Source organism: Taeniopygia guttata, chromosome 24 (genome assembly GCF_048771995.1).
Source record: "Taeniopygia guttata chromosome 24, bTaeGut7.mat, whole genome shotgun sequence".
Taxonomy (NCBI): Eukaryota; Metazoa; Chordata; class Aves; order Passeriformes; family Estrildidae; genus Taeniopygia; species Taeniopygia guttata.
Genome location: NC_133049.1, coordinates 563,699 through 588,643, shown reverse-complemented (window position 1 = coordinate 588,643; position 24,945 = coordinate 563,699). Strand labels below are relative to the sequence as shown.

General features: G+C 47.8%; 2 protein-coding genes across 7 annotated transcripts; both read left to right on the top strand.

Moving 5' to 3' along the window:
• The first annotated feature begins 710 nt into the window (after positions 1–710).
• On the top strand, positions 711–13,599 carry TMEM45B (transmembrane protein 45B). Of its 3 annotated transcripts, XM_072918173.1 has the most exons (7): positions 711–806; positions 1,752–1,826; positions 7,602–7,803; positions 8,300–8,512; positions 9,508–9,692; positions 10,667–10,812; positions 12,890–13,599. In XM_072918173.1, exons 3-7 carry the CDS (start codon positions 7,620–7,622, stop codon positions 13,005–13,007), a joined length of 846 nt encoding a protein of 281 aa, XP_072774274.1. In that variant the 5' UTR covers positions 711–806; positions 1,752–1,826; positions 7,602–7,619; the 3' UTR covers positions 13,008–13,599. The 3 variants fall into 3 exon arrangements, with proteins under 3 accessions (XP_072774274.1, XP_030146842.1, XP_072774273.1); XM_030290982.3 differs by lacking the exon at positions 1,752–1,826; XM_072918172.1 differs by lacking the exons at positions 711–806; positions 1,752–1,826 and adding an exon at positions 1,840–7,341.
• On the top strand, positions 752–24,788 carry LOC100221517 (transmembrane protein 45B). 4 transcript variants are annotated; one of them, XM_072918170.1, is made up of 6 exons: positions 752–806; positions 21,729–21,927; positions 22,190–22,402; positions 23,017–23,201; positions 23,831–23,976; positions 24,233–24,788. In XM_072918170.1, exons 2-6 carry the CDS (start codon positions 21,738–21,740, stop codon positions 24,360–24,362), a joined length of 864 nt encoding a protein of 287 aa, XP_072774271.1. In that variant the 5' UTR covers positions 752–806; positions 21,729–21,737; the 3' UTR covers positions 24,363–24,788. The 4 variants fall into 4 exon arrangements, with proteins under 4 accessions (XP_072774271.1, XP_012426247.2, XP_072774272.1 ...); XM_012570793.5 differs by lacking the exon at positions 752–806 and adding an exon at positions 18,100–18,310; XM_072918171.1 differs by lacking the exon at positions 752–806 and adding an exon at positions 18,353–19,161.
• The last annotated feature ends 157 nt before the right edge of the window (positions 24,789–24,945 follow it).

The window sequence follows — 24,945 nt, the reverse complement described above, 5'->3', positions numbered from 1 at the left end:
AACATTAAAATCCAGCTTTCTTACTACAAATTTCCTGTGGCAGGAGTAGTTGCTCTCAGTGCTGTAAGTAGCTGCACTGCTCCCTAAAATGAGTAAAACCCAGGGCTGGAGCACAGAAGGCCCTGTCAGAGCTTCCTTTACAAATAGCCATAATAACGCTTCTCTCCCTCCCAAGGGTGTAATGAGGGTTAATTATTTAACATTTGCAAAGCACTTGCAAGACTGGAGATGAAAGTGGAAAGTATTGTTAAAGATAAACTCCAGCTTTATAGGAGGCCTGGTCAGAAAATTGCATTTGGAGTTGAAACATGGGTTATGGGTGTGTATCCTAGGAGGGGCATCCATCAAACCTGGGAAGCATGGAAAATGGAAAATGAAGTGCTTTGAAGGAGTTAATCTGGTTAATAATTAATGCAGTGTTTTGGGGATGAGGGGTGCAAGCACTGGGAGTGGGGGGTAATGCCTCACACAACTCCCCTGTATCCCACCCTGCATGAGGTTGGTAATGGGGAACTCTGATGGAAGGAAATTTAATCTTTGTACAAAATCTGAGAACATTAAGATCTGGAGGGGGAAAGCCTTGAGACAGCCAGAATTCAGCAAATCATGGATTCCTTTTGGGGGAGAAAACTGCAAATTAAAGCACCTGGTGTGCCCAGGAGTGGGGGATTTCTGTGTGCAGGGTCACCTTTCCCTCCCAGCTGGGGTTTGGGAGGCAGGGAGGAGGCAGGCGAGGCGGGTGCCTCGGGCAGGGGAGGAGCACAGATCACCTGGGAGGAGGTGCAGCACCAGGATCACCAGGACAGGTAAGGCCGTGCTGCCAAGGGCTGCCATGGGGAGGGGGAGGTCACCCCACACCATGGGATGGGAAGGGACCCCCTGCCTGCCCTTTATGGGCCCCTCAATTTGCCATCCACACTCCACGGGGAGAGAAGAGAGGGGTCAGGGTGGGTGAAGCACCGCTGCCCTCAGGAAAGCAAATTTGGGAGAGATTTAAGTGTTCTCAGCCCACCGGGTAGATGCCCTGCTCTGAGGCTCCTGTGGAGGGGCTCACAGGGGATTGGCTGCTGTCCCTGCTGGGCTGGGAGGCGATGGGACAGACCAGCAAGCCCGCAGCAATTTTTTTCCAAGGAGGAAGTTGAAAAATAAACATGATATGTGGGGCCCCAAAGCAGGCAGAGGTGAGAGCAGGGCAGCCTGGGGGCAGCAGGGCCCCACAACCCCCTTGCCACTCTGCAAGGAGCCCTTGCTGGCTCCCTGCTCCACTCCCAGCCAAATTAAATGCAAACCCTCTGCCTCGCAGTCAAACTGAAATTGCTGCTGCGTGCACTGAACCAAAAACTCTCTCCCCACCTTCCTCTACCCACAGCAATGCCTAGAAAAGTCACTTCTAGTGCCTAAAACCTCACAGTTTGGATTCATAGAGTTCCAGAATGGTTTGGGATGGAAAGGACTTTAAAGCTCATCTCATGCCACCTTCCTTGCTGTGGGTAGGGCCACCTGTGCTGCAGGGAAAGGTTTTCTTCCTTCTTTCTTCTGTTCTTCCTACCAGCTTATCATTAAAAAACAACCAACCCCTCACCTTGGCAGCACAGGGTGTAATGGCCGAAGCTCCAGATGCTTCTGGAGTGGGATGCTGGGGACCACAGCTCTGGCGTACCTAGGGACAAACTGTGGTTAGAGTTATGTGTTTTATGGATATTTTGGTATATATTGCAATTGAAATGGTTTTAATCCTTTGTCTTGGATAGTTTTCCTTGAGGGATGTTGAAGACACATTGCGCTTAACCTGTGTCACATTCTGGGGCAATTGGGACAATTTGAAGGCAAGTATTCATCTCCTCTTTGGAAAATGCCCAGAGAAGTTGTGGAATCCAGCAAAATTCTGGCTTTCCCACCCCTGGAAGTGTTCAAGGCCAGGTTGGATGAGACTTGGAGCAACCTGGTTTAGTGGAAGGTGTCCCTGCCCATGGCAGTGGGTGGAACTGTATTATCTTGAAATTCCCCGCAACCCAAACTGTTCTGTGATTCTAGGATTCTATAAATACTGGGGGTTTTTGTGGGATTTTTGATGGTGATAATCCTGGTTTGACTTTGTTTTGGGTTGGTGCCTGTGAAGGATTATTGGAGTCAGGGCTGCCCCATTACACATCATGGAACAAGGGAGACAGTTCAGGGCACAGATGGCATCCACTCCTTTAGAAAGCACTTTAATCTCTTTACCATCACGTAGAAGCAAAGAAAAATGGCTTTTGAGATGGTAAAGTGCATTTCCCCCAACATGTAATTTTTAAAGTCAGACCTGTCTTAAAACCACAAATAAACAAATGCAGGTCACAAGAGAAGGAATGATGAAGTGCCTGTTCGGAGCCCCTGTAATTAGGCTTTGGCTAATTTATCTCTCAGCTTTCTTTGATGGGATATAGCTTCTTGCTGCTTCCCTGATGATGGCTCAGAGCAAGGATAGGGGTGGAGAATCCAAACCAGGGACTTATAAAACAGGAGAAAATGGAGGCAGCATAAGGAAGAGGAAGCAGAAAGCTGAATAACCTCTCCATTACTAGCTTTTGTATCTCTCTCCCTTAGTGTCTCTTTCCAGGTGGATCCATTGTGTCTATTAAATAGACCTCTAGTCCAGCATCCTGAATTCAAAGCTTTCATCCCTGTTTGAACTTTCACGCTGAACTTGCCCATTTCAGGAGGATGAATTATCTCAGTTTGTGTTCTCTGTCTGCAGCCACTGCATAAGCTCCTGCAGTACCTGATGGTCCTTCGGATACATCCTGGAAATTGAGCCTAATAGTGTCCAATGATGATGATAATTTTTTAACCTAAGTCCAAATCCCTTAAGGATTCTTTAGATGCAGAAATGTTGCTTTCCTGCTTTTGCAGCTGCAGCTGAACTTACCAGTATGAGGAAGAAGATTGCTCATTGTCACTGTTAACACTCCCTGGTGCAGACAGAGACAGAGGAAGAAGAGAGCCTGACGATAATGAGATGAAATGGTTCAGAGTGGGGTTTTAGCCTGACATTAATGCATTAGGGATCCAGTTCCTGTGGGAGCTAATGGAAGTGCTGCTATGATTACAAATGCCCCTGCAGAAAAATAAGACAGTGCTGGTAATGAGTGAGGCAGCACAGGGCACAGGAGAACTTATCATTGTCATTGATGCCTCTCCTGATACCTTTTGAATGTCTCCTGCCATCTCTCTGTCCTCAGAGGGAGAGATAGCTCACTCACTGCCATCCCCATTAGGTTTGGGTGGTGGGGTTATGTTGTATTTAGAGAGACACACAGAGAACATGCAGGATGGGGAAGGGGCTGACTGAGGATGGTTTTTTTGAGCCCAGCACCTCAGCTGCTGTTGGTCTGTAGGTCTGGATTTTATGCGCTCTTGCAGCTGCAGATTCAACACAAAAGCCCCTCTGGAAGGATGGAAATAGCTCCATTATTTCCAGATACACATCTCAGTGGCATTCCTCACCTCAGCCTGAGCTCAGCTTGGGTGGTTTTTTGCAAGTCAAGACATTTCTCCTCTCCCCTGAGTCAGCCTTTCCCTGGGGACCATCCCTGTCACCCACAGATGCTCTGAGAGCCAAGCACAGGTACAGTGAGCAAACCAGCTCTGGTGTGTCTGAACCACCTGATTCACACAGGTTGAAGGGCAAAGTTAATTGTAGGGGTGATGGCTGTTAGCTCTTCCCACTGGTGAACTTTAGACTGTAATTTCCTAGCTGGGGAAAATGGAAGTGATGCCTTGACTGAGACACTATCAATGGACTTGGAAAAAAAACAAAACAAAACACAACAAAACAACTCCCTCAGGAAACCAAATGAAATATTTGGAATAGTAAAATGGCCCAAGTTGTGGCTAAAAAGTGAGTTTGTGGCTGTCAAGGTAGTGTGCAAAGAAGGAGGTGAAAGCCTAGTCAGGTTTTCAGACTCTTTACCATCCTCCAGATGCCTCCCCTGCTGGTTTGGGTGCATTAGCTGTAAACCAAGAAAAACCAGCTCCTCTGGGAGGTGATAAGAGCAGATAAGAGTAAATAATTAAGCAGACACAGTGTAGGGCACCATAGTAAACGGGGGTAAAGAACACAAATGACAAGCCAGCAGGGACATGAGGGTGTTGCTAAACACGGCTGGGTGATGAGGGAAAGGACAAAATCATGTTCAGCAGGGATGCCCTGGGATGGTGGCTGTGGCCACCAACACCAACACCCACTGGACCTTCAGCTTGTTCTTTTCTCTGCTGATCGTAAGCATGTCTCACTTCCTTTGGAGCTACAGGGATAAACAAGAACTGTTTGTCTCAGGGCACAACATAACTGTGGTTGGTTTGTTCCCCTGTGCTTACCCATTGCATGTTTTCAGGGGAGGAAGAGAAGCCTGAGAAATAGTTCTGCTGGTCACATGTCCCAGCTGAGCCATGTGCTCCCTGCTATAAGGCAGGAACAGAGACCAGCAAACCCAAAAGAGTCCCCATGACCCCCTGAGCTCAGCCCAGATCACATAAGCACTGTAAGGTGGCTGTGCATACCCTACTTAGCTGATCTTTTAATTGTGATTGATCAGTGTATCCTTCAGGTCATCCCAGTTTGACTGCATCAATCTCAGCTGGAAAACCATCAGGCCTCACTTTACATCAGCCTTTAATATGTAACTGCAAGAGCTACATCAGTTATATATTTGACTGTATATTGCTATGGTCATGTTATAATTGTAGCATTAATACAGCAGGATATGGCATCAAGCCTTCTTGTTGTGGTATTCTGGGATGGGTTTGGTTCTGCTTCCAGTTATTATCCTGATATATTTCGCCATCCCTCCTTGTACCTGATCTAAATTTCTCATCTTCCAGTTTAAAGCCATTACCTTGTAGGGAGCACTGTTCTCCAGGATGGTTTTGATGAATGGAGACGAGAGATCTCTGAAGGCTGCTCTTAGAATATCGGGTTTATTAGGGATGGTGAAAGGTCTTGCTTGGAGCTGCCAGACGCAGCACGTGGCAGGGCCTGAGGGACTGGGGGAGGGGAGAGACAAGGAGTTCTAGGAGAGGGTGGAAGATCTAAGAGAGGGGAGGAACCAAGAGGGCCTCTGGTCCCCCGGAGACCCCTTATCAGGGGGTTTCAAGGTGGGCTGGAACAAGACTTGGGCCAATGGGGTCACAGACACTTGATGTTTCAGAGGAGGGTTACAGGTGTGGGGTGAACCATACATTGGGGTGAGATCGAACAGACCATTTGACTTTTGGACCTATCTGTAGGTAAGGGTATTATCCAGCCAGTACGGGGGATTGTTTTCATCCTGGCTGTACTATTGTGAATCTTTCGCCAGGCAATTATATTTATCCATCCTTCCCAACAATTACCTCCTTTTCATGTATATGATGAGATTCTCTACTCATCCAGAAAATACAGATTTTTTTTCAGCCCTCTCCATGGCTTGGGAATGCTGCTCCCTTAATCACAGGGAAACAGTTGGATGTTCCCATTCCCCAATTGCCCCTTTCAAAGGACTGCAGAAATGATTGTATTAACCCACTGGACTGTGCTAGCCCTGCTGGTAAACAACATCTTGCTTTGATTTTCTGTTTAATTACCCAATGCAGTGCCGTAGTTTGACACGGAAAAAGAATTTTTCTGGAAGGAAGAGGTCAATTTAGACATTGACCAATTGAAGGTAGACACGCCTCTGAGAACACAGAGGGGTTAAAAGCAGAATTCATAGGAAAATTTGCTCTCTTGAGTTCTGGTTAGCAGTAAGTATAGGACTCTCTCCTGCCTGGCAACGAGGGGAGAAGCCATGTGGCCTATGTCAATAAATCTTTCCTTTTAAGTCATGAAATAAGGCATAACCCTGCAGTGCTAATAGTGACCTGAAAAGCTGCCAGCTCATACTATGCCCTATCCATGCACAGCTTTTCCACTCTTGGATTAAATCCCCCCTAAATTAATCTTCAGGAACCCACTGGGATAGCTCAGAGGTGCTTGGTGAAGACAGGATGGAAACCAGCCTGGTGGCACTGCAGGGACATCGGCCCTGTGTGCTGCCCTGTGTGGCTGCATGTACCAGGGTGGTGTTTGCACATGGAGCCAATGTTTGCTTAGCTCAAGCTGTTGGATTAGCTGTTTGGCTAAAGCTGCTCAGATCAGGCAGGTTGGTTGCAGGGATTTAGGAGATCAGATTTAACCCTATGGATTTTCCTGCTCGGGGACAGAGTCCTCTGGGAGATGGTATCTGCACCAGCCGTGGACTTCAAGGGATGAAACAAGGTGTCCCTGGGACAAACCGACCTGAAATCGGGTAGTAATAAACCAAAGAATCAACTCCCTTTCTCCAAGGCTGACAGTAACAACTCGTGTTTAACCCCAAACGCAAATTATCCCTTGTGCAACAGCAGAATAAGCACATTTTTTTTTTAATATTTTCAGCAAGTGGTGACTGAAGACCAAAATGCTGCTGGGGAAGGCAGTTTCAGGATAATCAGGATGTCTGGGATGGGGAGGTCAAATCCAGGTCCAAACCATGCAACTCCTGCTATGTGGAGGGACAGCATCCACTCCACAATGGAGACAGTTTTTGCCCATGGTTAAGAGTGGATTGGCACAGAGAAGTTACTAAACAGAAACGGAAGTCCTGAGCACCAACAGCACAGCCTTGTTATAAATTAAAACATTCTTAATTGCCCAGTCTGACACGACCTCACACCAAGGCAGCCCTCAAACATATGGTTGGACCCACACAAAAGAGCTGGTCACTTCTCAACCTAATTAAGCAAACAGCAAACAGGAGCTGGCTGGATTTAATTGCTGTAATTCTCCCAGGAAATGGGTCTCCCAGCATCCTGCAAACCATGCGTGTGTGCACTCTGGCACAGAGGTTCCAGCAGCTTGGTGCAAGTCCTGGTTTAAGGATGCTCAGGAGAGGGAAGAAGAAGTGTGAGCAGGTCAGGATGCAGGGAATTACTTGATTTGTTTGCCCAAACCCACAGTGTTTTGTTTCCAGCAGCTTTTGGGGTATTTTTGAAGGTATATTTTTAAGTAAATGCTTTGGTTTGTGGAATAGATGCAGGATTTTTCACCTCTTCCATGGCCTGAAATGGAAAAAAAATCCAGAGATTTTTAAAAATTTTGGACTTTGCACACTACTTCCATGGCTGTTCATGGAGCTTAAGAAACATTATTCTGTTTACTCCTAGACGTTCCTGTTTTCCCTGTGTATTATCTCTCCTACCTGGTCCTGAAAAGTCCTGGTCAGCAGCAGATCCTTATGTTAATACTTTCAGAAGAGCAAGAAAAGCAGGACCTACTGCTGAGAGGGATCCTTGGAATTAAAGGTTCAGGCTGAGATGTATCAGACATTGCAGCAGATTTGGGGCTTTCTTTGAAAAAACTGTGGCTTTTTTTGACATTTCCTAATCTTGGGGCAAGGACCTCAGAGAGGTCTCAGTGGTTCCCTGTACTCTTTCCTATTCCCATGGGCTTGGTCAAGCCTACTCCAGTCCTCCCTGAAGGGGAAATCCTATTTTTTCCCCCATTGTTGTGCCAAATAACTTTTGTAAATGGAATAATTACATTGTTCTTCTTTGCCTTATAGTCAGAAGAGGTTGACAGGATGGCGAATTTTAAGGGTCATGCGCTTCCAGGCAGCTTCTTCCTGCTCTTTGGACTCTGGTGGTCAGTGAAATACCCACTGCAGTATCTCAGCCAGAAAGTAAATAAAAAATCCTACAGGGCTTACTGTTTCCAGCGTGTGGATGCCATTGAAGGGGGAATCAAAATCCTCTTTTCTCTAATAGGTAAGGGTTTTATTTCACTTGCTATGGCAGTATTCACCTGGCCTACACTGATGACTGTACAGGAGGCCTGACTCCACAGAAACTGGTCTAGATGTGGAAGGATCAGAGAATCTTTAAGGCTGGAAAAGACCTCTTAGATCATTGAGTCCAACCACTAACCACTGCCACGTCCACCATTAAACCATGAAGCTAAGCACTATATCTACGTATTTTTGAATCCTTTCAAGTATGGTGATTCCAGCACTCCCCTGGGCAGCCTGGATGCATCCTTGATGTCCATCTTGACTTGATCTCTGGTATAGTTTTATGTGGAAACAAGTCTCACACCCCCTCCCAAAGCTGAGCTGCCATTGAACACAGGCCTGATTTTTCCATCCAGTCTTTTCTCCCTAATGCAAACTCACCAGCTCCTGCCCCAGAACCCACAGCAGAAAGGAGTAGGCTCAACCATTGCAACTAAACCCCCAGAAACTCCATGCTCTTGGATGTCCTGCAGGGATGCTGGCGGAACAGTTTGTCCCCGATGGTCCCCACTTGTACCTGTACAGTGGGGAGAAGCACGACTGGGTGAAGCTGATGAACTGGCAGCACACCACCATGTACCTCTTCTACGGCCTCTCCGGGGTGGTAGATGTCCTCACCTACATGTCCCAGCTGGTGCCGCAGGGTCTGGATCGTCTTATGTTGGCTGTGGCCGTGTTTGTTGAAGGTTGGTAGAAGGTGGTGCTTAATTCGGGGAGGGATATTGCGGACCAAGTCAGAGGAGGGCTAAAATTTGCCTGACTGAGATATGGCTCCAGATGCCTCTGGAGATAGGACACAGGGCAGGCTGGGATGGAATGAGATGGGAAATACAGTTCTGGATAGGTTCTGGTTTGGAATTTCTGGGGCTACTGCATTGCAAAGCAGCAGAATGAGGTTCCTTGTTATGATAAATGGTTGGTGAACTCTGCATTCCTCTGCCATCCACAGGCTGTTCTCCTGCCCCATGTTCCCCCTGAGAGCCATTAATTGCACTGCAGGCATCATTAGCCTGATCCCTTGCATGGCACATGGCAATTTGAAGTGATTTCTTTCGGCTTCAGCGCTTCACCAATATCATTCTGTCCTCAGGCTGCCTTGCAAGTCACCAGCTAGGATTCCAGACCCCTTTTGGATCATAGAATCATATAAAGACTTGGCTTGGAAGGAAGCTAAGCTTAAGGATCATCTAGTTCCAACACTCTCATATGGGAAAGGAAGGTCTTGTTTATATAGAACCCTCCTTAATGAACGCATAGCTCCTGTTACTTTTCCTTTCCCAATCACATCAGTTTTTGAGGCAGCTCCACATGTACACTTCGGCATGTAAGACCAGGAAACCTATCATTTACAGCTCCCAAAACATGGTGAAGTTTAGCAATGAGAAAGAAGGACACAGCAGAAGCCTGGCTAGAAGGGAAGGGTCATCTGAAGAGGTGTCGGCACAGAAGTGGGAAGAAAATGACCCCGTCCTTGGTCACTGTATTGCTCAGATCCTCCTGCCCCAAGGTTGGGCATCTTCCTGGATGCTGGGATGCCAGGAGGCCTAGGGGATGGTGCTATGTGGAGTCCCCTCTTTCCACGATGGCCTGTCTCAATTTACCATCCAGGCAGGTGATTTACTCAGCTCGGTGGCCACGGCTGCTGTTAATGCTGCTCTAAGCAGGCCTCGTGTTTTGGCAGGTTGTCTCTTCTATTACCACGTCCTTCACCGCCCCATGTTGGATCAGCACATCCACTCCCTGCTGCTCATCACCATCTTTGCTGGGGCTGGCAGCATCCTACTGGAGGTTTTCCTGCGTGACAACATTGTCCTGGAGATGTTCCGAGCCCACATCACCATTGTCCAGGGAACATGGTTCTGGCAGGTCTGTTCTGCCTTCCCAGAGCAACGAAGCAAAGGGAAAAGAGGGGAACAAGTGTCATGTATCAATCACACACCTCCCAAGGATTATTTTGCCAGGCTCACTTCATAAATAACTCATAACCCAGAATGAAAATTTACTTATCACAGGTCATCTCTGATGGCTGCTCTTGCTGCAAGAGATGTTTGTTTTGGCTTATTGCTTGTACAGGGGGAATAGCAAAAGCAAGTGAGCAACATTTTGCAGTACCTAATGACCAAGTACTAATTGCTTAATATGTCTAATGCTCCCTGCAGCCCTCCCTCTGGTTTAGTGGAAAGATACAAATCCCACCAGCAATAAAACAGCTAAGTTAAAATAAAGCCAGCTGCTTGCTTTGGTAGGAGTTGGAAAAGCAAAGAAATCAATTGGATATAATTGCTCTCAAAACTAAGTTGTCAAAACAAAAAAATAAAAAACCCAAACAAACAAACAAAAAAGAAACAAAACCAAAACAACCAACCAGCCAACCAAAACCAAACAAAAAACCAACCAAAATAACCACCCCAAAACCAAACTACTTTCTCTTCTCTTTTTCAAGGCTGTACTAACTCAAACCAGCGTTTAATCAGAGGTAAAAAACTGGGCTGAGCTTGTAAAATACTAAATCTGGAGTATTAAAAGGATGGCTTGGACTTTGGAATGCTGAGGGTCAATTGTGTCTGGATATTGAACAGAAAAAGAGATATCTTGGGCACAGATTTACTTTGTGTGGCCTCTTATTGCAAGGATGGACTTCACTCTCAGCAAAAACCTCCATCCTGATCAGGGGTCAAGTTCCTTGGTCACTACATGAATAAAGGTAACTCTTTGTGAGGGTGATGAGGTTCCAGCACAGGTTATTTAAGGTCCCTTCCAACCCAAACCATTCTGGCATTCTGGGATTCTATAATTTTTTTCCCAACATAGTTGCTTCACCAACTTCTTGTTCTACCCAGATCGGTGTTGTGCTGTTCCAGCCATGGGGAGGTCCCGTGTGGGATGAGAACGACCACAGCAACATCATGTTCCTCACGATGTGCTTCTTCTGGCACTGGGCAGCTGCTGTGGCCATCCTGGCTGTGAACTACACCCTCGCTTACTGGTACGCCTGGGACAGGGCTGGGACAGGAACTGGGGCTGGTCTGAGGTAGGCAGGCAGGGTGGGATGTCTATAATGAGACAGATGTAACCCAGCCCTTCCTGCAGTACAAAATCACAGCTGAATAAGCAGTCCACACTACTGCAGGTTTTAGGGCACGTGTTTATTGAGTGCACCGAATGCAAAACAGTGTCAGCGAGAGGCATGTGCATTAAATAGGAAGAAGTCATACAACTGAGTCCCTAGAGGTGCTCCTGGAAGTCACACTGCTTATTTTCCTCTGCAATTAGTGCTGAAGTCAAACTTTAGTTTGACAGAGACATGAAAGCATTACCAGATGTCATGGTTTGACACTGGCACAATGCCAGCGCCCCCATGAAAATGCAACCTATCAATTGAATGCTGTGAAATGCGACCGAGAACAGAGCAAAGCAGGCTCCTCAATAACAAAGGAAAAACTTTATTACACTACCACTACTACTACTATAAAAGAAAAAAGGAAGAAAAAAAACCACACACAAAATTTGAAACGAAAACCTTTCAAAACATTCCTCCTGCCACCACCCAACTCCAACAAATCACAGCGAGACACATTTGGACCCTTAATCAAGTCTTCACCCTTCCACATAATCAATACTGAGTCCATCAGGGGAGAGAGGAGTCTCCCTTGCACCACAGACCCCCAGGAAACACAGCTGCCACCTCTTGTGTTTCTGTGTCACACGTGGCACCGCCCAGACACACCGGCCAGTGTGATACTCTCCTCTCCATGTCACAGTGCTCTCACCACCATGCATGGACAGAGACTGCTTATAGGGCTCCTTTAAGGATGCTTTGCCAAGGACCAACAATAACAACAGTCCAGTGTCTCATTTTGGGACTACAGTCCCCCCCATTTTCCCCTGGGGCCGAGGGTCCAAGGACAGAGATCGCCTTCTCTTCTTCTCTGAAGATGGAGGGCATCCTCACACCCTCCTCAGCTTTTCTCTGTTCATTCCTGAACTGGTAGTTGCTGAAGGAGTTTCTTGGCTCACCATTGTATGCCCCTAAAATGCAGTCTCTCTTGGAGGAAGGATTGGTTCAGTCTATGGTTAACAAGAAGAGTCCAGCCAAAAGCCACTCCATCATCTCCCCCCAACCTTCTTTCCCTAACATCTGAGGTCCCAGGCTGTCTCTCTTTCCTTCAAATTGAGGAGGAGAAATATTTCACAAAGCCTTCATTTCACAGGAAAGGGTTAAAATTCCCGGACTCCCCGGACGGCTGCAATCTCAGCCCAGGACTCCGTCTTCCGTCTCCCAGTCTCCCAGTCTCCCACGCTGGGCATCTTCCCCCGCCTTCTCCTTCTCCTCTGTCAGCAAACTCCCAGGTGTCTGCTGACTCTCTATCTCTTTTCCCTCTAGCTTAGGGGAGGGGGAACAAAGACATCCCAGATGTTCTCCACCCTTCCGTCCGCAGGAGCTGGCCCAGCTCGGTTCCGATCCTTCACCCCCTGGCCTACCTCTGCAGGCCGCATGGCTCCCCTCCCCCAGCCAGCCTGGGCTGGGGAGAGGTCCGTATCATGCGATGACCGGAACCAAAGAAGGACGAGTCCTCCTGGGAATTCTGCTTTTAACCCCTCTGTGTTCTCAGAGGCGTGTCCACCTTCAATTGGTCACCCCAAGTGTCAGTATCCAAACCTGACCCCTGACTGGACTGACCTCTTCCTTCCGAGAAAATTCTTTTCCCTTGTCAAACCACGACACCAGGACTCCCTGGCACATCATCCCCTGCCTTGCAAGGATTTCAAAGTGGTTGAAGGTCACTAAATTCTTAGAGGTACAAAAATAAAACATTACCAGCCCCCAGTTTGGCTTTTCCAAGGGGATGGGAAGATTATCCCACTTTAAGGGATGCTCTGAGGGATGCTGTGTAAGCTACAGAATGGATAGTTCAGTCCATGCCCTCAAATAGACTTTATACAGAATGAAAACCTTTCAATCCCCCATCAACAGCATTTTAGGACCTCTAGAATGAGGGTTCTGGTGAGTGGCATTAGGTTGGGGGTTTTTAAAATAATTATTTCTTGCTCATATGCTGCAGCTGTATCCAGAGGCTCCAGAGAGGCAGTGTAGAGCCCTACATCAGCCTGGGGGTCCGGCAGCAGAAGTGTGACAGCAGCTCCCAAGCCGCCTTCTTGAATGGCTCCGATGAAGAGTGAAGAGTGTGCAAACTCCTGCTCCAAATACATGAACAGTCCATTTTCCAGAAGAAACAAATAGAATGAAATATTTTTGTTTTGGAAGAGTGAGAGGTGCCCCTGTGGTTCTGCTGGGGGGAAGACTGAGCTCACAGGGGTGGCTGCTCTCCATCCATACCCAAATACCTCTGGCTCAGACACAGGCACAGCTTGAAGTGATTTTTAGCAGCAAAACAAAGCATGGATATTCAATGTGACAGGATTACTTCATTCTATGGGCTCCTCTGTATGTTCCCATAGGGATAGAGAGCGTCCTTTGGCCAGCTGACTTTTCCAAGAGCCTGGAGGCTGTGACCTGCTGTGACTGAAGTCAGGGAAATCTCCAGGCTGAGGTCATGCACCTCTGGAGCAAGGCATCACCCCAAGGAGGACGAGTAAGAGAGTGTTGAATGTGACATTATGGCAATTTTTGCAACACCAGGGCTTGATTGTGCACAATACAAATGTTATTACTGAAGCTTTGAACTAAAGAGGGGTTTTGTTAATAATTTTCATGTTAACTTAAAGGCTAAGAGAGTAAATAAATGTGAAATAAAAATCCTCACTGAGCTTATATCCTTAAATTTAAGACTGATAAATTATAGAGTGTGTAATAATAGCTTAGAAAAATCCATCCCTCAGACCTGCAAATCCTGAAGGACTGTAAGATAAATGGCCATGCAGCAGGGATTCATGAAATGTCCCAGTTTTCCATTGAAATAAAGCCCCCCAGCTTGGAAAGGAAGATGAAACAAACACATGGTTTGTTTTAGGCTACCTTTTATAGCTAATTTCTTGCAAAAGTGACTGGAAGTATCACCTCCTAGACAGAAGGAAAACATGCTAGTGCAGGGATTAAAAAAAATTATATATGCACATCTGTATATATAAATAAATAAAATAACCACCAGCACAACATAAATTGCCATTGTTGATGTCTCAAACCCCAGGGCCTGAAGGACGCTCTGCACTGAGATCTTCTCCCTTCTGTGTAGTGGGGGATGGATTGCAAGAGATTTTTGTGCTCATGTTCATGACTGCACAGGTCCAAGGGAAGGCAAAGCTTGTCCTTTAACCCTTTTCCCCTTGTGCAAAGAGCCTGTCACAGACTATAAAGACTGCAGCCTGAATTTTATTGCTTATTGACTCTGCTATAAAGAGTAGCTTTCCTTGAATGCCAGCTTTCCTGTATATCCACTGCTGAGCTGGTTTATTTTGCAGGGCTGGATACTGGGAGCTGCAAACAGACTGGGCATGATGAGAATGAAGCAGCAGAGCTGCATCTCCATAAATCCATCTCATAAATTCCTGACTGGGTCTCATGAGTTGTAACCAGTGAACATGAGGAGCATTTTGTAGGTATCTTTTTTTCTGCCAAGGCAGAATAGTTTTTCCAAACATCACAAATTCCTCTGGCTGCTATGGGAAGACACAAACCATTCTGCAGATGTCACCTGCTAATGGCAGAGACCCCCCTCCCCTCCACGAGGAAGGGGACAAACCAAGTTAATGGGATTGCTGCAGGACAGGGAAGGGTTAATTGAAGAGCAAAAAGGCCTTGTGTGATGCTCTGAATTATTTCTGGTCTTGTGTGAATTATTTTCTTTTAGGAAACAGCCCAAGCATCACTATTCCCATTAAACAGCCACGGGAGGGCAGCAGCTGCTGTTGAACTAGGAACAGATCCAAGCTGGATGCAGTCATCTTCCTCCTTCCCACCCTCGAAAGCCAGAGGTTTTTTCCATTCCAGGGCACAATGAAAGCACAGGGCACAAATGAAAGCTGACTTTGGTTCTAAAAGCACTCTTTGCTTTTGGAATTGGGATGGGGTTTATTTAATTCTTCACAGCTCTTAATCGAGGTGCTGTCTCCTTCCCCCCCTCCTTTCTTTGGCTCCTGTCACTGTATGGCAACAAAACACCTTTTCCCTCCACAGCACCCAGTGTCTGGAATAGTTTCTGTTTGCCTCATTAACTCCCTGCTCCCACAAACATCCCAGGGCTGTCAGCAAAGCACTCACTAATTTGTTTTCCAGCTCTGGAGCACATTCTTTTCCAAGGTACGAAGGTCAGGAAAGGAAGAGAGATCCAGCATGTGATTAAGGAAGGAAATACAGTTTGGGTTCATTTCTGCATGACAATTAATGATTTTCATTTCAACTAAAAACAGTTTCTAAATAGTTTAGACACCCAAACAAGGTATGAAGGTGTGTGGATCAGTGGTGCAGAGATGGCTTATTATACAGAGGTGCAACCTTAAGCCATCCTCACAATTATTTCTTGAGTGGTGGATATTTTAGGACAGTCCTAGATGGACACTTGCTTTTAATATAACATTAATATCAAACAGTTGTTCTGGATCATGTTTTTCAGCATATAATATTTGTACTTGATGATCTTGGAAGCTTTCTCCAACCTAAACCAATCTGTGATTCTATACATTGAGTTAAAGTGTCTCTGTGCTGGACCCATCAGCCATGCAGCTGGAGTGCGCTGGGAGAGTGCTTGTATCCATATCCACACTGATTTTAAAAAGAGCAGGATCCCTAGGTGGTGTCTCAGGGATGTTTTTTTCTTGTGTAACTGTAGTCTGATGTTTGATTTTGTCACTCAGGTGTCCTGTTCATCCACAGCCAGAAGGAACTGCTGATCCTGCCCTTCTTTTACAAAGGAGCCCAGACAACACCCCCAAAGCAGCTAAAGGTCCTGGCAGCATTTTCTTCCTGCAGCTGGAAATACAAACCCTTCATCAGGAGCCAGCACAGCCCATCCACAAGCCACTCATTCCTGGGGGCAGAGATAGGATCTCCTGCTGCAACCCGCACAACCACTTTTATGTGAGGCTGAAATTAAGGTGTAGCAGCAGAACAAGCCCTGCCTCTGCTTTTGCCACCTGTTGCCTGTTTATGAAAGGTGGTGTTATCATTCGTCATAATAATAATACTTTGCACTTCCCAAACAACCATCCATCTGCAGCACTCAAGCTGCTGGCAAACCTTTAATTAGATTGTGCCTCCCACCACCCCCAGGAAGGAGACAAATATTATTACATTTTTTCATTAGCACTGAGGCTGATGATGAACCTTCAGGGAGATGTTGCAGTTAGAGCTGAGAGAAAAAGAAAAAACAAAAATACAAAATCAAATTCAATTCAGGGTTTTGCTTGAGGAGCTGGAGGGAGTCGGACACAGCTCTGTGTCCCTCTGTCTGTTCCTAGGAGTAAGAAGGGGTATATTCCTAAAGAACTGAAATGGAATCACATCCATTTGTGGCCACAGTAATTTTACCATGCATGGAGTTTCAGTGACCTGCTAGGGGATTTTGAGGGATTTGCTATCTTTTCTCCCAACCACCTCTCAGAGTTAAATCCTCATTTTTCTCATGAGGATGGTTTAAAAGAAACCTCCTTTTCTCAACTATTTAAGGCATTGAAAACTTCCTTCACTGTCTGTAACTTAACTTGCCCTTTTCATAGAGGCTTTCTCTCTGGTCTTTACTCTTTACTGGCCCTTTATGGAAAAAGGCACATTGATCCTCTGTATAGATACTTTCCAGCTGGGCCTTGTTCCTCCCATCAACTCTCCAGCTGCTGCACTCCCACTTCATCTTTCCCCACTTTCTCTAAGGGCTTGACTCTTACTGCTTGGGAAGCAGCTTCTTGCCCTTTGGGGTAGGGGTCTGTAGAGGTAGGTGATTGCATGAAGGAAAACCGAGCTGAAAGAGGTCCCCTTCAGCAGGTGGTGCTGCTGCAAAAACAGTATCTTTTTGTCCTGCATTATTTTCAGGGGTAGGTCTGTGAGGAAGAACTCCCATGAGGGTTGTATTCCTCCCTATGCTTGGATTTAATGTTGTAACAAGTTCCTAAGCTTAAGCTTGGGTGAAATTGCATTTGTAGAATTCCCTTTGCTACTGTGAGCTTCCCAGGACCCTTTTGTAGGTGTACTCATCCCTGTTCCATTCATCCTTCTTCTCAGGCACCGTTGGAAGTGAGCAGTGGTGGGTGTATGGCACAGCCTCTTGTTTTCCTTCCTTCCTTCCTTCCTTCCTTCCTTCCTTCCTTCCTTCCTTCCTTCCTTCCTTCCTTCCTTCCTTCCTTCCTTCCTTCCTTCCTTCCTTCCTTCCTTCCTTCCTTCCTTCCTTCCTTCCTTCCTTCCTTCCTTCCTTCCTTCCTTCCTTCCTTCCTTCCTTCCTTCCTTCCTTCCTTCCTTCCTTCCTTCCTTCCTTCCTTCCTTCCTTCCTTCCTTCCTTCCTTCCTTCCTTCCTTCCTCCCACTTGATATGATGATAATGGGAATAAAAGGCTCCTGGCTATGGCTTGGTGGCTTTTCTGTGCTGGACCACAGCCCTGCACCCTGGGGAGGCTGCTTTGCTTCTGCACTGCTCCAGCCTTGGGTTTCTGTGGGTCACTGGCTTTGGGCAGGGCTGATCCTGCAAGCTTGCTTGGGGTGGGTTTGGAAACATGAGTGAGAGAAATAGACAACTTCCTAGGAGAACTGCTGGCTTGAGAATGTGGCTGCACCTGGGTCAGGGGCTTAGGAAGGTCTCTGAGGTGGTGCCACTCGGGTGGCCTGAGGTATTTATTTGCCTGAAGCACTTGCACTGCTCATCTCTGCAGCCATCAGCAGGATGGGCAGCAGCTTCGAGGTGGCTGTGGTTGTGTGGTGAAGGGCAGTGTTGTTGTATTAAAGAGGAAAAGGAGTGGAAACAGGGTGCTGTGTCCTTCCTGCCCATCTTTTGAGGGAGAGAGGGCCATGGCCCCCATTTCTCAGCTGCTGTGGGCTGGGAGGTGAAGTTCACAAAGGCTCTGCTCTGGTTTGTGAGCTCCTGGCCCAAAATCTCCTGTCCTCAGGCAACTTTTATAAGATTGGATCTCCTAAAAGGGTTGCCATGTCTCTGGCAGCCCAGTTCACAGACTTCCAGCAGAACTCTGTCAGACCTTGCTGCCGCCTTCTCTCTGCTTGGCTCTTTCCCCAGTCATCCCCAGCCCCATCCTAACGACTGACTACACATGGTTGCCATGGGAACAGGATTGCCTGCTTATTCTGATTTTTGTGGCAAACTCCAGGAGAGTTGTTGGCTGTTTTTTTAATAGCAGACAGGAGGTGGCCCAGGTTGTGAAAGGTGGTTGACTCAGGGTGCTTTGAACTGGCCCACAGGATGTTCAGCTCCAAACATCCTGTCTGAAGGGCACCTCCCCATGGTGGCTTCTCCCTTTATCTGCCTCTTCTGAGTAATAACCGCCTTGCTGACACATCTGGAGAGGGAGAAGGACAGGCAGGAGTCACAGGTAAACTCTTCCATCTGTACATTAGTGAGCAGCTGTGCCATGGGATGGACATGGCTGATGGAACTTGGAAAGAAGGAGCATGGGGAAAACATCCATGAGAGACAAGGGTTCAGTGTGATGACAGCTGGGGGTGAGGCTGGTGGAAGTGGTGCTGATGGGGCCAGAAATCTCTGGCTTTAGCCATTTTTAGAGGGATCATTCTGTTTTGGAGCTGTGTGATAGCAGAGGATGGAAGTTGTTCAGCCTGAAGAGGAAAAGGGTCAGGGGAGCCCTTAGAGCTCTTTCCAGAGACTAGAGAGGCCCCAAGAGAGCTGGAGAGGGACTCCTGGAGTGTCTGGACAAGGGGAATGGCTTCCCACTGCCAGAGGGCAGGGGTGGCTGGGATATTAGGAGGAAATCCTTCCCTGTGAGGGTGTGGAGGCCCTGGCACAGGGTGCCCAGAGAAGCTGCCCCTGGATCCCTGGCAGTGTCCAAGGATGGAGGAGGAGTTGCAAAGAAAAGACCCTCCCAAATGTCTGTGGCCAGGTGCTAAACATGTCCTCTGCACACAAGCTGGCTGTCCTGGAATGCTGATGGGTGCTTGTAGGGAATGCTGGCATATCCAGAGGGACAGCAGCAATCCCCTCCACTAGAGCAGGTGGGGTCAAAAGCATGGATGGTGATGGATCTGGAGCTGCAATGGCCCTGGGAGAGAGCCTGGAAGTTGGGCAGGAATGCTGTCCTTCCCAAGCCAAGCCTGAGAAGGCTGTGAGCAGTCAGGCACAGCTCTGGAAGGACAGCAGGCAACTCCTGGAGGCGACTGAGCAGGAGCATCACAGCCTGGAAGCTGTGAAGGGAGAAGGGCAGCTCAGGTAATAACTTCTGTCTGCAGCCATATTTCAAGTGCTCTGACAGAGCAGCTCCCAGGAGGAATAAATAACCTGATGTCTCTGCTCTTTCCTGGCTGCCACTTCCTTGGAGCTAAATGAGCTTTTATGTGAGTGTGGGCTCCAAAGCTGGAGTGGGGAAAGCCAGTGAGTCAGGGGTGTCGGGGTTGGGCTTGTTGGGCTGGTCGAGGGGCTCTGTGAATGTGGGGGTTGTTTTTCTGTGCTTCAAATATGTGAGCTGTGCAAGTGGACTGTTGCTTGGAAACGTCTGGTTTTGCCGCAGAATAGTGGTTTATGAAAGGAGGTGAGGTTTGTTGGTTTTTTTTGGGTTTTTTTTGTGAGTGAGTTACATGAAAACTTCTGCTTGTCTGATGGTGGTTTGGGACATCTCTGCTACAAGAGGGATGCCTCAGGACATGGCTGGATTCTTGGAAGTGTTAAAAGTGTTCAAGGCCAGGTTGGAAAGGGTTTGGAGCAACCTGGTCCAGTGGAACAAGTCCCTGCCCATGCCAGGGAGTTGTAAAGAGATGAACTCTAAGATCCTTTCCAACCCAAACCATTCTGAGATCTATGGTGACTCTTGAAGGGCTGTTTCCATTTGCTGGGAAGCAAAGGAGACTTGTGACAGCTCCCTAAAGCCTTGCTGGCTTGGGCTGCAGAGGGGTTGCAAAGCAAGGGGGTCCTTGGTGCTGCAAGGAAGAGTGAGGCTGCTCTGCTGGGGAGAGGATGGAGAGGGTAGGAGATTCCAGGGACAGCTTTGAAACAGCAGGCTGGGTCTGCTGGTAAAACAGGGCAAGGGGGACATGGCAGGTGGATATGGGGTGACAGATCCCCAGGTTTATCCTGGATGCTGGCGTGGATTCAAGCAGCCTCTGGGGCTGCAGGTGCAACACATTTGTCACTTCTGGGCTCTGGGATGTCTCTGCTCTCCTTCTCTCCTCCTTTTCATCCTGCCACATTAACGTTCCTGACGTGTTTCTCAATCAGGGTGCACTCCAACTTCAGGCTGTTGCCCTTGCAGTCACAAGTAGGACAATGGTAAATGTTGGTTATGTATCATGCAGTTGTACTATGCTTAAATATGCTTTATTGTTAGACACTTCAGATGTAAATGTCTGTGCAGGGGAGATAAATCTCCTGGCTGGGGTGCCCAGGATATGTATAATCAAGAAAGATGTGGGTTCTCACCCTAATGCGCACACCCCAAATACAGCAGAGAGCCATCCCTGATCCCCAGCTCCTGCATGGGTAATTTCTCACCTACCTGAAAAGCTGTTTAGTAATTTACATCCTGAAAGGAAACCTTAAGCATAGATTTGAGCCTTTCCCAGACTGCCTGTCTCCCAGAGATACAAAAGATGACAGTGGTTTCTACATTCCAATCCTGTGTTTGCTACACAGAGCTGAGCCAGTCTGACCCATGCTGGCTCTGCAACCATAACCTGACCTGGAACATCTTGCAGAGCTCTCCCTCACCTCAGGCACTTGCCATGCCACATCCTACCCTTGTTTTGCAGTGCCTAATTACTTTCTAGTGTGGGAGGACTCGGAGAACATGCTGGAGTTGTTCATCCAACCTTTGTGATTGGCTTTGGTATTTATAAACATAGTGAGGATGTGATCTGTGATGCAAGGGCAGGTCGGTGTGGAAGCTTCAGGATGAGTAATGCCTTCCTCTGTGCTCATCCAAGCTGCAGAAAAAGACCGGAAAGCCTATGAGGAGGAGAAAAATTACTCCTCCTTAAGTGGTAGAAGCTTGCAGAGAGCAAGAAGCTCTAGAGGTCTTTCTGGATACAACAAGACCATTCCCAGATAAAGCAATGCTAGAAACACTTAGATCATTATTTATTCCCTTCTGTGCTCACTACACTGGGATTTTTCTAAGGAATTTTGTTATGGCTGAAATACTTTGCAGGATATAAATTTGCTGTGCCTTTGCTCCTTCCCATCCAACTTGGTTGGTACTCTGGCATTGATCTGACTTAGTCAAGGCTTTTTTATGCTTCTTTCTATGGAGAGGAAATCTCTTGTGTCAAATCACCACTTGTGTGCCACACAAAGGTTGTGTAGAATATGCATAAGGCTCTTTTTCCAAATGTTAACGGTTTCTGGGTTGCCTCCTCCTGCACAGCCCAGAAAAGCCTTCATTAGCTGAAGCTCCTAATCCAGCACTGGACACACACCCTGGTAATTGCCTAGTTTGGAGCAAGTTTATGGTCTATGGAAATAATTGTCATGTTGCCTTTTATTGGTAAAAACTTTGTTGTGCTTCCTCTTCTTATAGCTGTTATACTTTCTTGGGCACTACCGTATTGTTTTCTGGCATGAAGTTCAGATGATTTTATATGCAGCCACATAAATACATATATACACAGTGCTGCACAGAGGCAGTTTCCCTGTGCTGATATCCCATTTCTGTTTGTAATCCCTGTTTGCACCTGAGCCATGTACGCCTGCTCTGTCATGATGTGGATCCCTGAGGATGCTGAGCAACCCAGCAACTCCCTTGGGGATGCTTTAGGTTGATCCTCAGGCACTGTTTGTCCTTGCAGGTCCAGAGGATGAGCCCAATGCCAGCAACCTTTTTGGGCAGTGCTCTCCGAGGCACTTTCTTCTTTGCCTTTGGCCTGTGGTGGTCGGTGAGGTACCCTCTGAAGTACCTCAGGAGGAAAGGGGATGTTGAGGGCCAGCCAGGCCGTGGGCGCACAGAGGTCTTCGAAGGCGCAGTCAAAGCTTTCTTTGCTCTAGTAGGTAAGAGAGGGTGATGATGAATCTGTGCCCCAATATCTACTAGCACAGCAGCAACTCCCCCACAACACTGGGCCTGTTTTAGTGAGAAACATCTGGTATGGGCGGGCTTAGGGACATGCTTGTGGCACACCCTGGGACAAGGAGCTTGCTGTTGTTCTCCTGGGCAAACATCACTGCAGCTCCACACCTGCAAAGGAGCATTCCCTCAGGCTTGTCATTTCCCCATATATAAGGAAAAGTGACATTTTCTTTCTTTGTCCAGGGATATTGGTGGAGCAGTTTGTCCCCACTGGTCCTCACCTGCATCTGTACAGCCCCGAGACGCACAGCTGGACTGACCTCACCCACTGGCACTACTCCACCATCTACCTTTTCTTCCTCCTCTCTGGCATCACAGAGGTGGTCTCACACTCCCCACTCAAGCTGCCCCCTGGCTTGGACCGGCTCTCACTGTCCCTGGCTCTGCTTGTGGAAGGTGAATTGCACCTGGTGCTAGGGGAGGACACAGAATAAGGAATTACTGCAGTGTTCACGGGTGTGACAGCTCCTGGGCAGTCTGGGGGCCACAAAGGCAGACCTGGAGGGTGTGTGGATGCACGATGACGTTTGCTTTGTGACAGCCACCCCCTCTCTTCTCCTCCTAAATATGGATCCAACCATAGCTGGATGCCACAGGGGAAGCTTGAGGGATCTGTGCTTCTCCTGGTGGCCTGCAGCTCTCTCACTCTAAAAGTACAAAAAGGTGTCATCCCCCCAGCTTGGTTGGATGCAGAGGGACAGGTCCTGATACAAAGTTCCCCACCATCTTTTGAGCTCCTCCTGCAGCCCTGGCTGAGACACAGGAATTCCCCCAGGTAAAGGGGCTCAGAGACCTCCCCAAGTACAGGGGTTCCTCAGGAGCAGAGCTGAGCCAGTGCTGGGGCTGCCTGGTTATTGCAGAGGGAAGGTGGTGACAGCAGCTGGTGGTCTCTGGTTCTTCCCTCCAAGGCAGATCATGGCAAGGCCTGAAGCCTAAGAGTGAGTTTTCAGATGATTTTTAAGAGAACAATCCCAGAGTATCCTTTGCTAACACAGGGTGGATCTTGGCAGGTTTGCTCTTCTGTTTCCGTGACTACAATGACGCTGTGCTGGACCAGCACCTCCACTCCCTGCTGTCCGTGGCTATCTTTGCCGGAGCCCTCTGTGCCCTCCTAGAGGTGTTCCTCCGAGACCATATCATCCTGGAGACCTTCAGGACCAGCTCCTTCCTTCTCCAGGGCTCTTGGCTTTGGCAGGTCAGTGTGTATCCAGCGTTCTCCTCAGATCTTTGTGCCCAGGAAGGCGAGTGGAGTGGGGCTGCCCCTGTAGGCACATCTGTTTGGGTTAAACTTCTAGGCTGTTCAAATATCTTTGTAAATAAGAAGAGGAAATGAGGCTCAGTGCCAGAGCTGCCATCGTGAAATGCATGTGTAATATTGCAGGATGGACAGAGCTGGAAATGAATGGAAAACGGAAATCGGAGCCCACAAGGAAGGGAAACTACAATAATGAATTTTTATTAATTTTATTAGATCCATTTTCTTCCTCTGTTTGTTCCAAGTAACTGGAAACATCTGGAAATCTCTCATGTAATCTCCCAGCTTTTTGTCTAGGGGGAAATGCGCAGACTGGCAGTGTCACCTTTTGGATGTCACCCTTTCCAAAATGCTGGGCTTGCACTGCAAGCCCTAAGGATTATCTGCAGAGAATCCATCTCCTCCTGACACCCTTGTGTCAGTGGTTGGGGAAGCCAAAGGCAGTATCCTAGGTGTTATTTGGGGTTACAGTACCTCTAGTCCACAGTCAGCTGCAGCAGGTGGGCTAAAATCAGGAGGAAAACAGGAGGGATATGCTAAAGCCTGACTTCTCTTTTATCTGTGACCAGATGGGGTTTGTGTTGTCCCCTCCGTGGGGAGGACCAGGCTGGGATCAGAGCGACTCCAGCAACCTCTTGTTCCTCACCATGTGCTTCTGCTGGCACTACATGGGCGCTTTAGCTGTTGTGGCCGCCAACGCTGCTGCATCCCGCTGGTATGACGGGGTCCTGGCACAGTGCATGGGCTGGGGTGGCCAAGAGCAATACCCAGACCCAACAGTGGGCTGGGAAATCCATGCACCAGTGTGTCATGGGATAAGGAATGTGGGGATCCATGCATATCCAAGCATGGCTTGGCTGGAAGGGGTGGGCTCAGTGCCACCACAGAGTAGCCTTCCCAAGCAGGGTGGGGTGAGCCAGTGGCTTTCACTACTCACAAGTCCCTGACCATTGTCACTGTCTCTCCTGCAGCTGCAATGAGTCCTGCCAGCTGAAATTTGGAGACATCGACGTGGAGTTGGACTGTGGCTTGTGCCTCCACAGAGGGAAGAAGAGCTCCAGTGGCGTCTTGCTGCCAGAGAGCAGCTCAGATGACAAATGAGGCTGTGGTGGGCATGGAAATCTCTTCCCTGATGGTTTAGAGCTCTTGAGATGAGGTTTTTAATTAGTCTTGATAAACTACAGTGACACATGACAGTGGAGCATTAGAAGTAGGAGGCAGGACCCTGAGGCAGAGGGTGACAGAACATGCCGAGTCTTTCCTTGTGCATCCCTTTGGTAGCCACAAGTTCTTAATTCTCTGAGCTGCAGCTCAGGCTGCAGACTGCAGGACTAGTTTGCTGTTGGAGTCCAACTGGAGTGGCAAATCTGACTATTTTTCTAACATTTTCCTTTCTGCTTCCTCAGAAGGGAGCCAAGTCAGCGTTCAAAGCTCCTGGTGGCTGTCATTCTGATCTTAATGGAGAGGGTTTTGTACAAAGCTGAATGTACAGACTATCTGTGATCACCAATAAAGTGCTTTAACACATCTCCTCCATGGATCTCTTGAACACCATGCTGCAGGCTAAGGCAATGTTGGGTTCAAAATGGTTTGGGCAGTGGATGAAATATCTGAGGGATGGGACTGTGTATGATTTAATGTGGATAAATCTGCCCAGGAAAGGATGGGTGGCCAGTGGATGGAA

Excerpts from the sequence above, each read along its gene's own strand:
- LOC100221517 (XM_030291001.4), top strand. Across the intron at positions 22,403-23,016 it reads CCTGGCTCTGCTTGTGGAAG|GTTTGCTCTTCTGTTTCCGT; the intron begins GTGAATTGCACC and ends GGATCTTGGCAG. Across the intron at positions 23,202-23,830 it reads AGGGCTCTTGGCTTTGGCAG|ATGGGGTTTGTGTTGTCCCC; the intron begins GTCAGTGTGTAT and ends ATCTGTGACCAG.
- TMEM45B (XM_030290982.3), top strand. The coding sequence starts at position 7,620 with ATGGCGAATTTTAAGGGTCATGCGCTTCCAGGCAGCTTCTTCCTGCTC. Across the intron at positions 7,804-8,299 it reads AATCCTCTTTTCTCTAATAG|GGATGCTGGCGGAACAGTTT; the intron begins GTAAGGGTTTTA and ends GATGTCCTGCAG. Across the intron at positions 9,693-10,666 it reads AGGGAACATGGTTCTGGCAG|ATCGGTGTTGTGCTGTTCCA; the intron begins GTCTGTTCTGCC and ends TGTTCTACCCAG.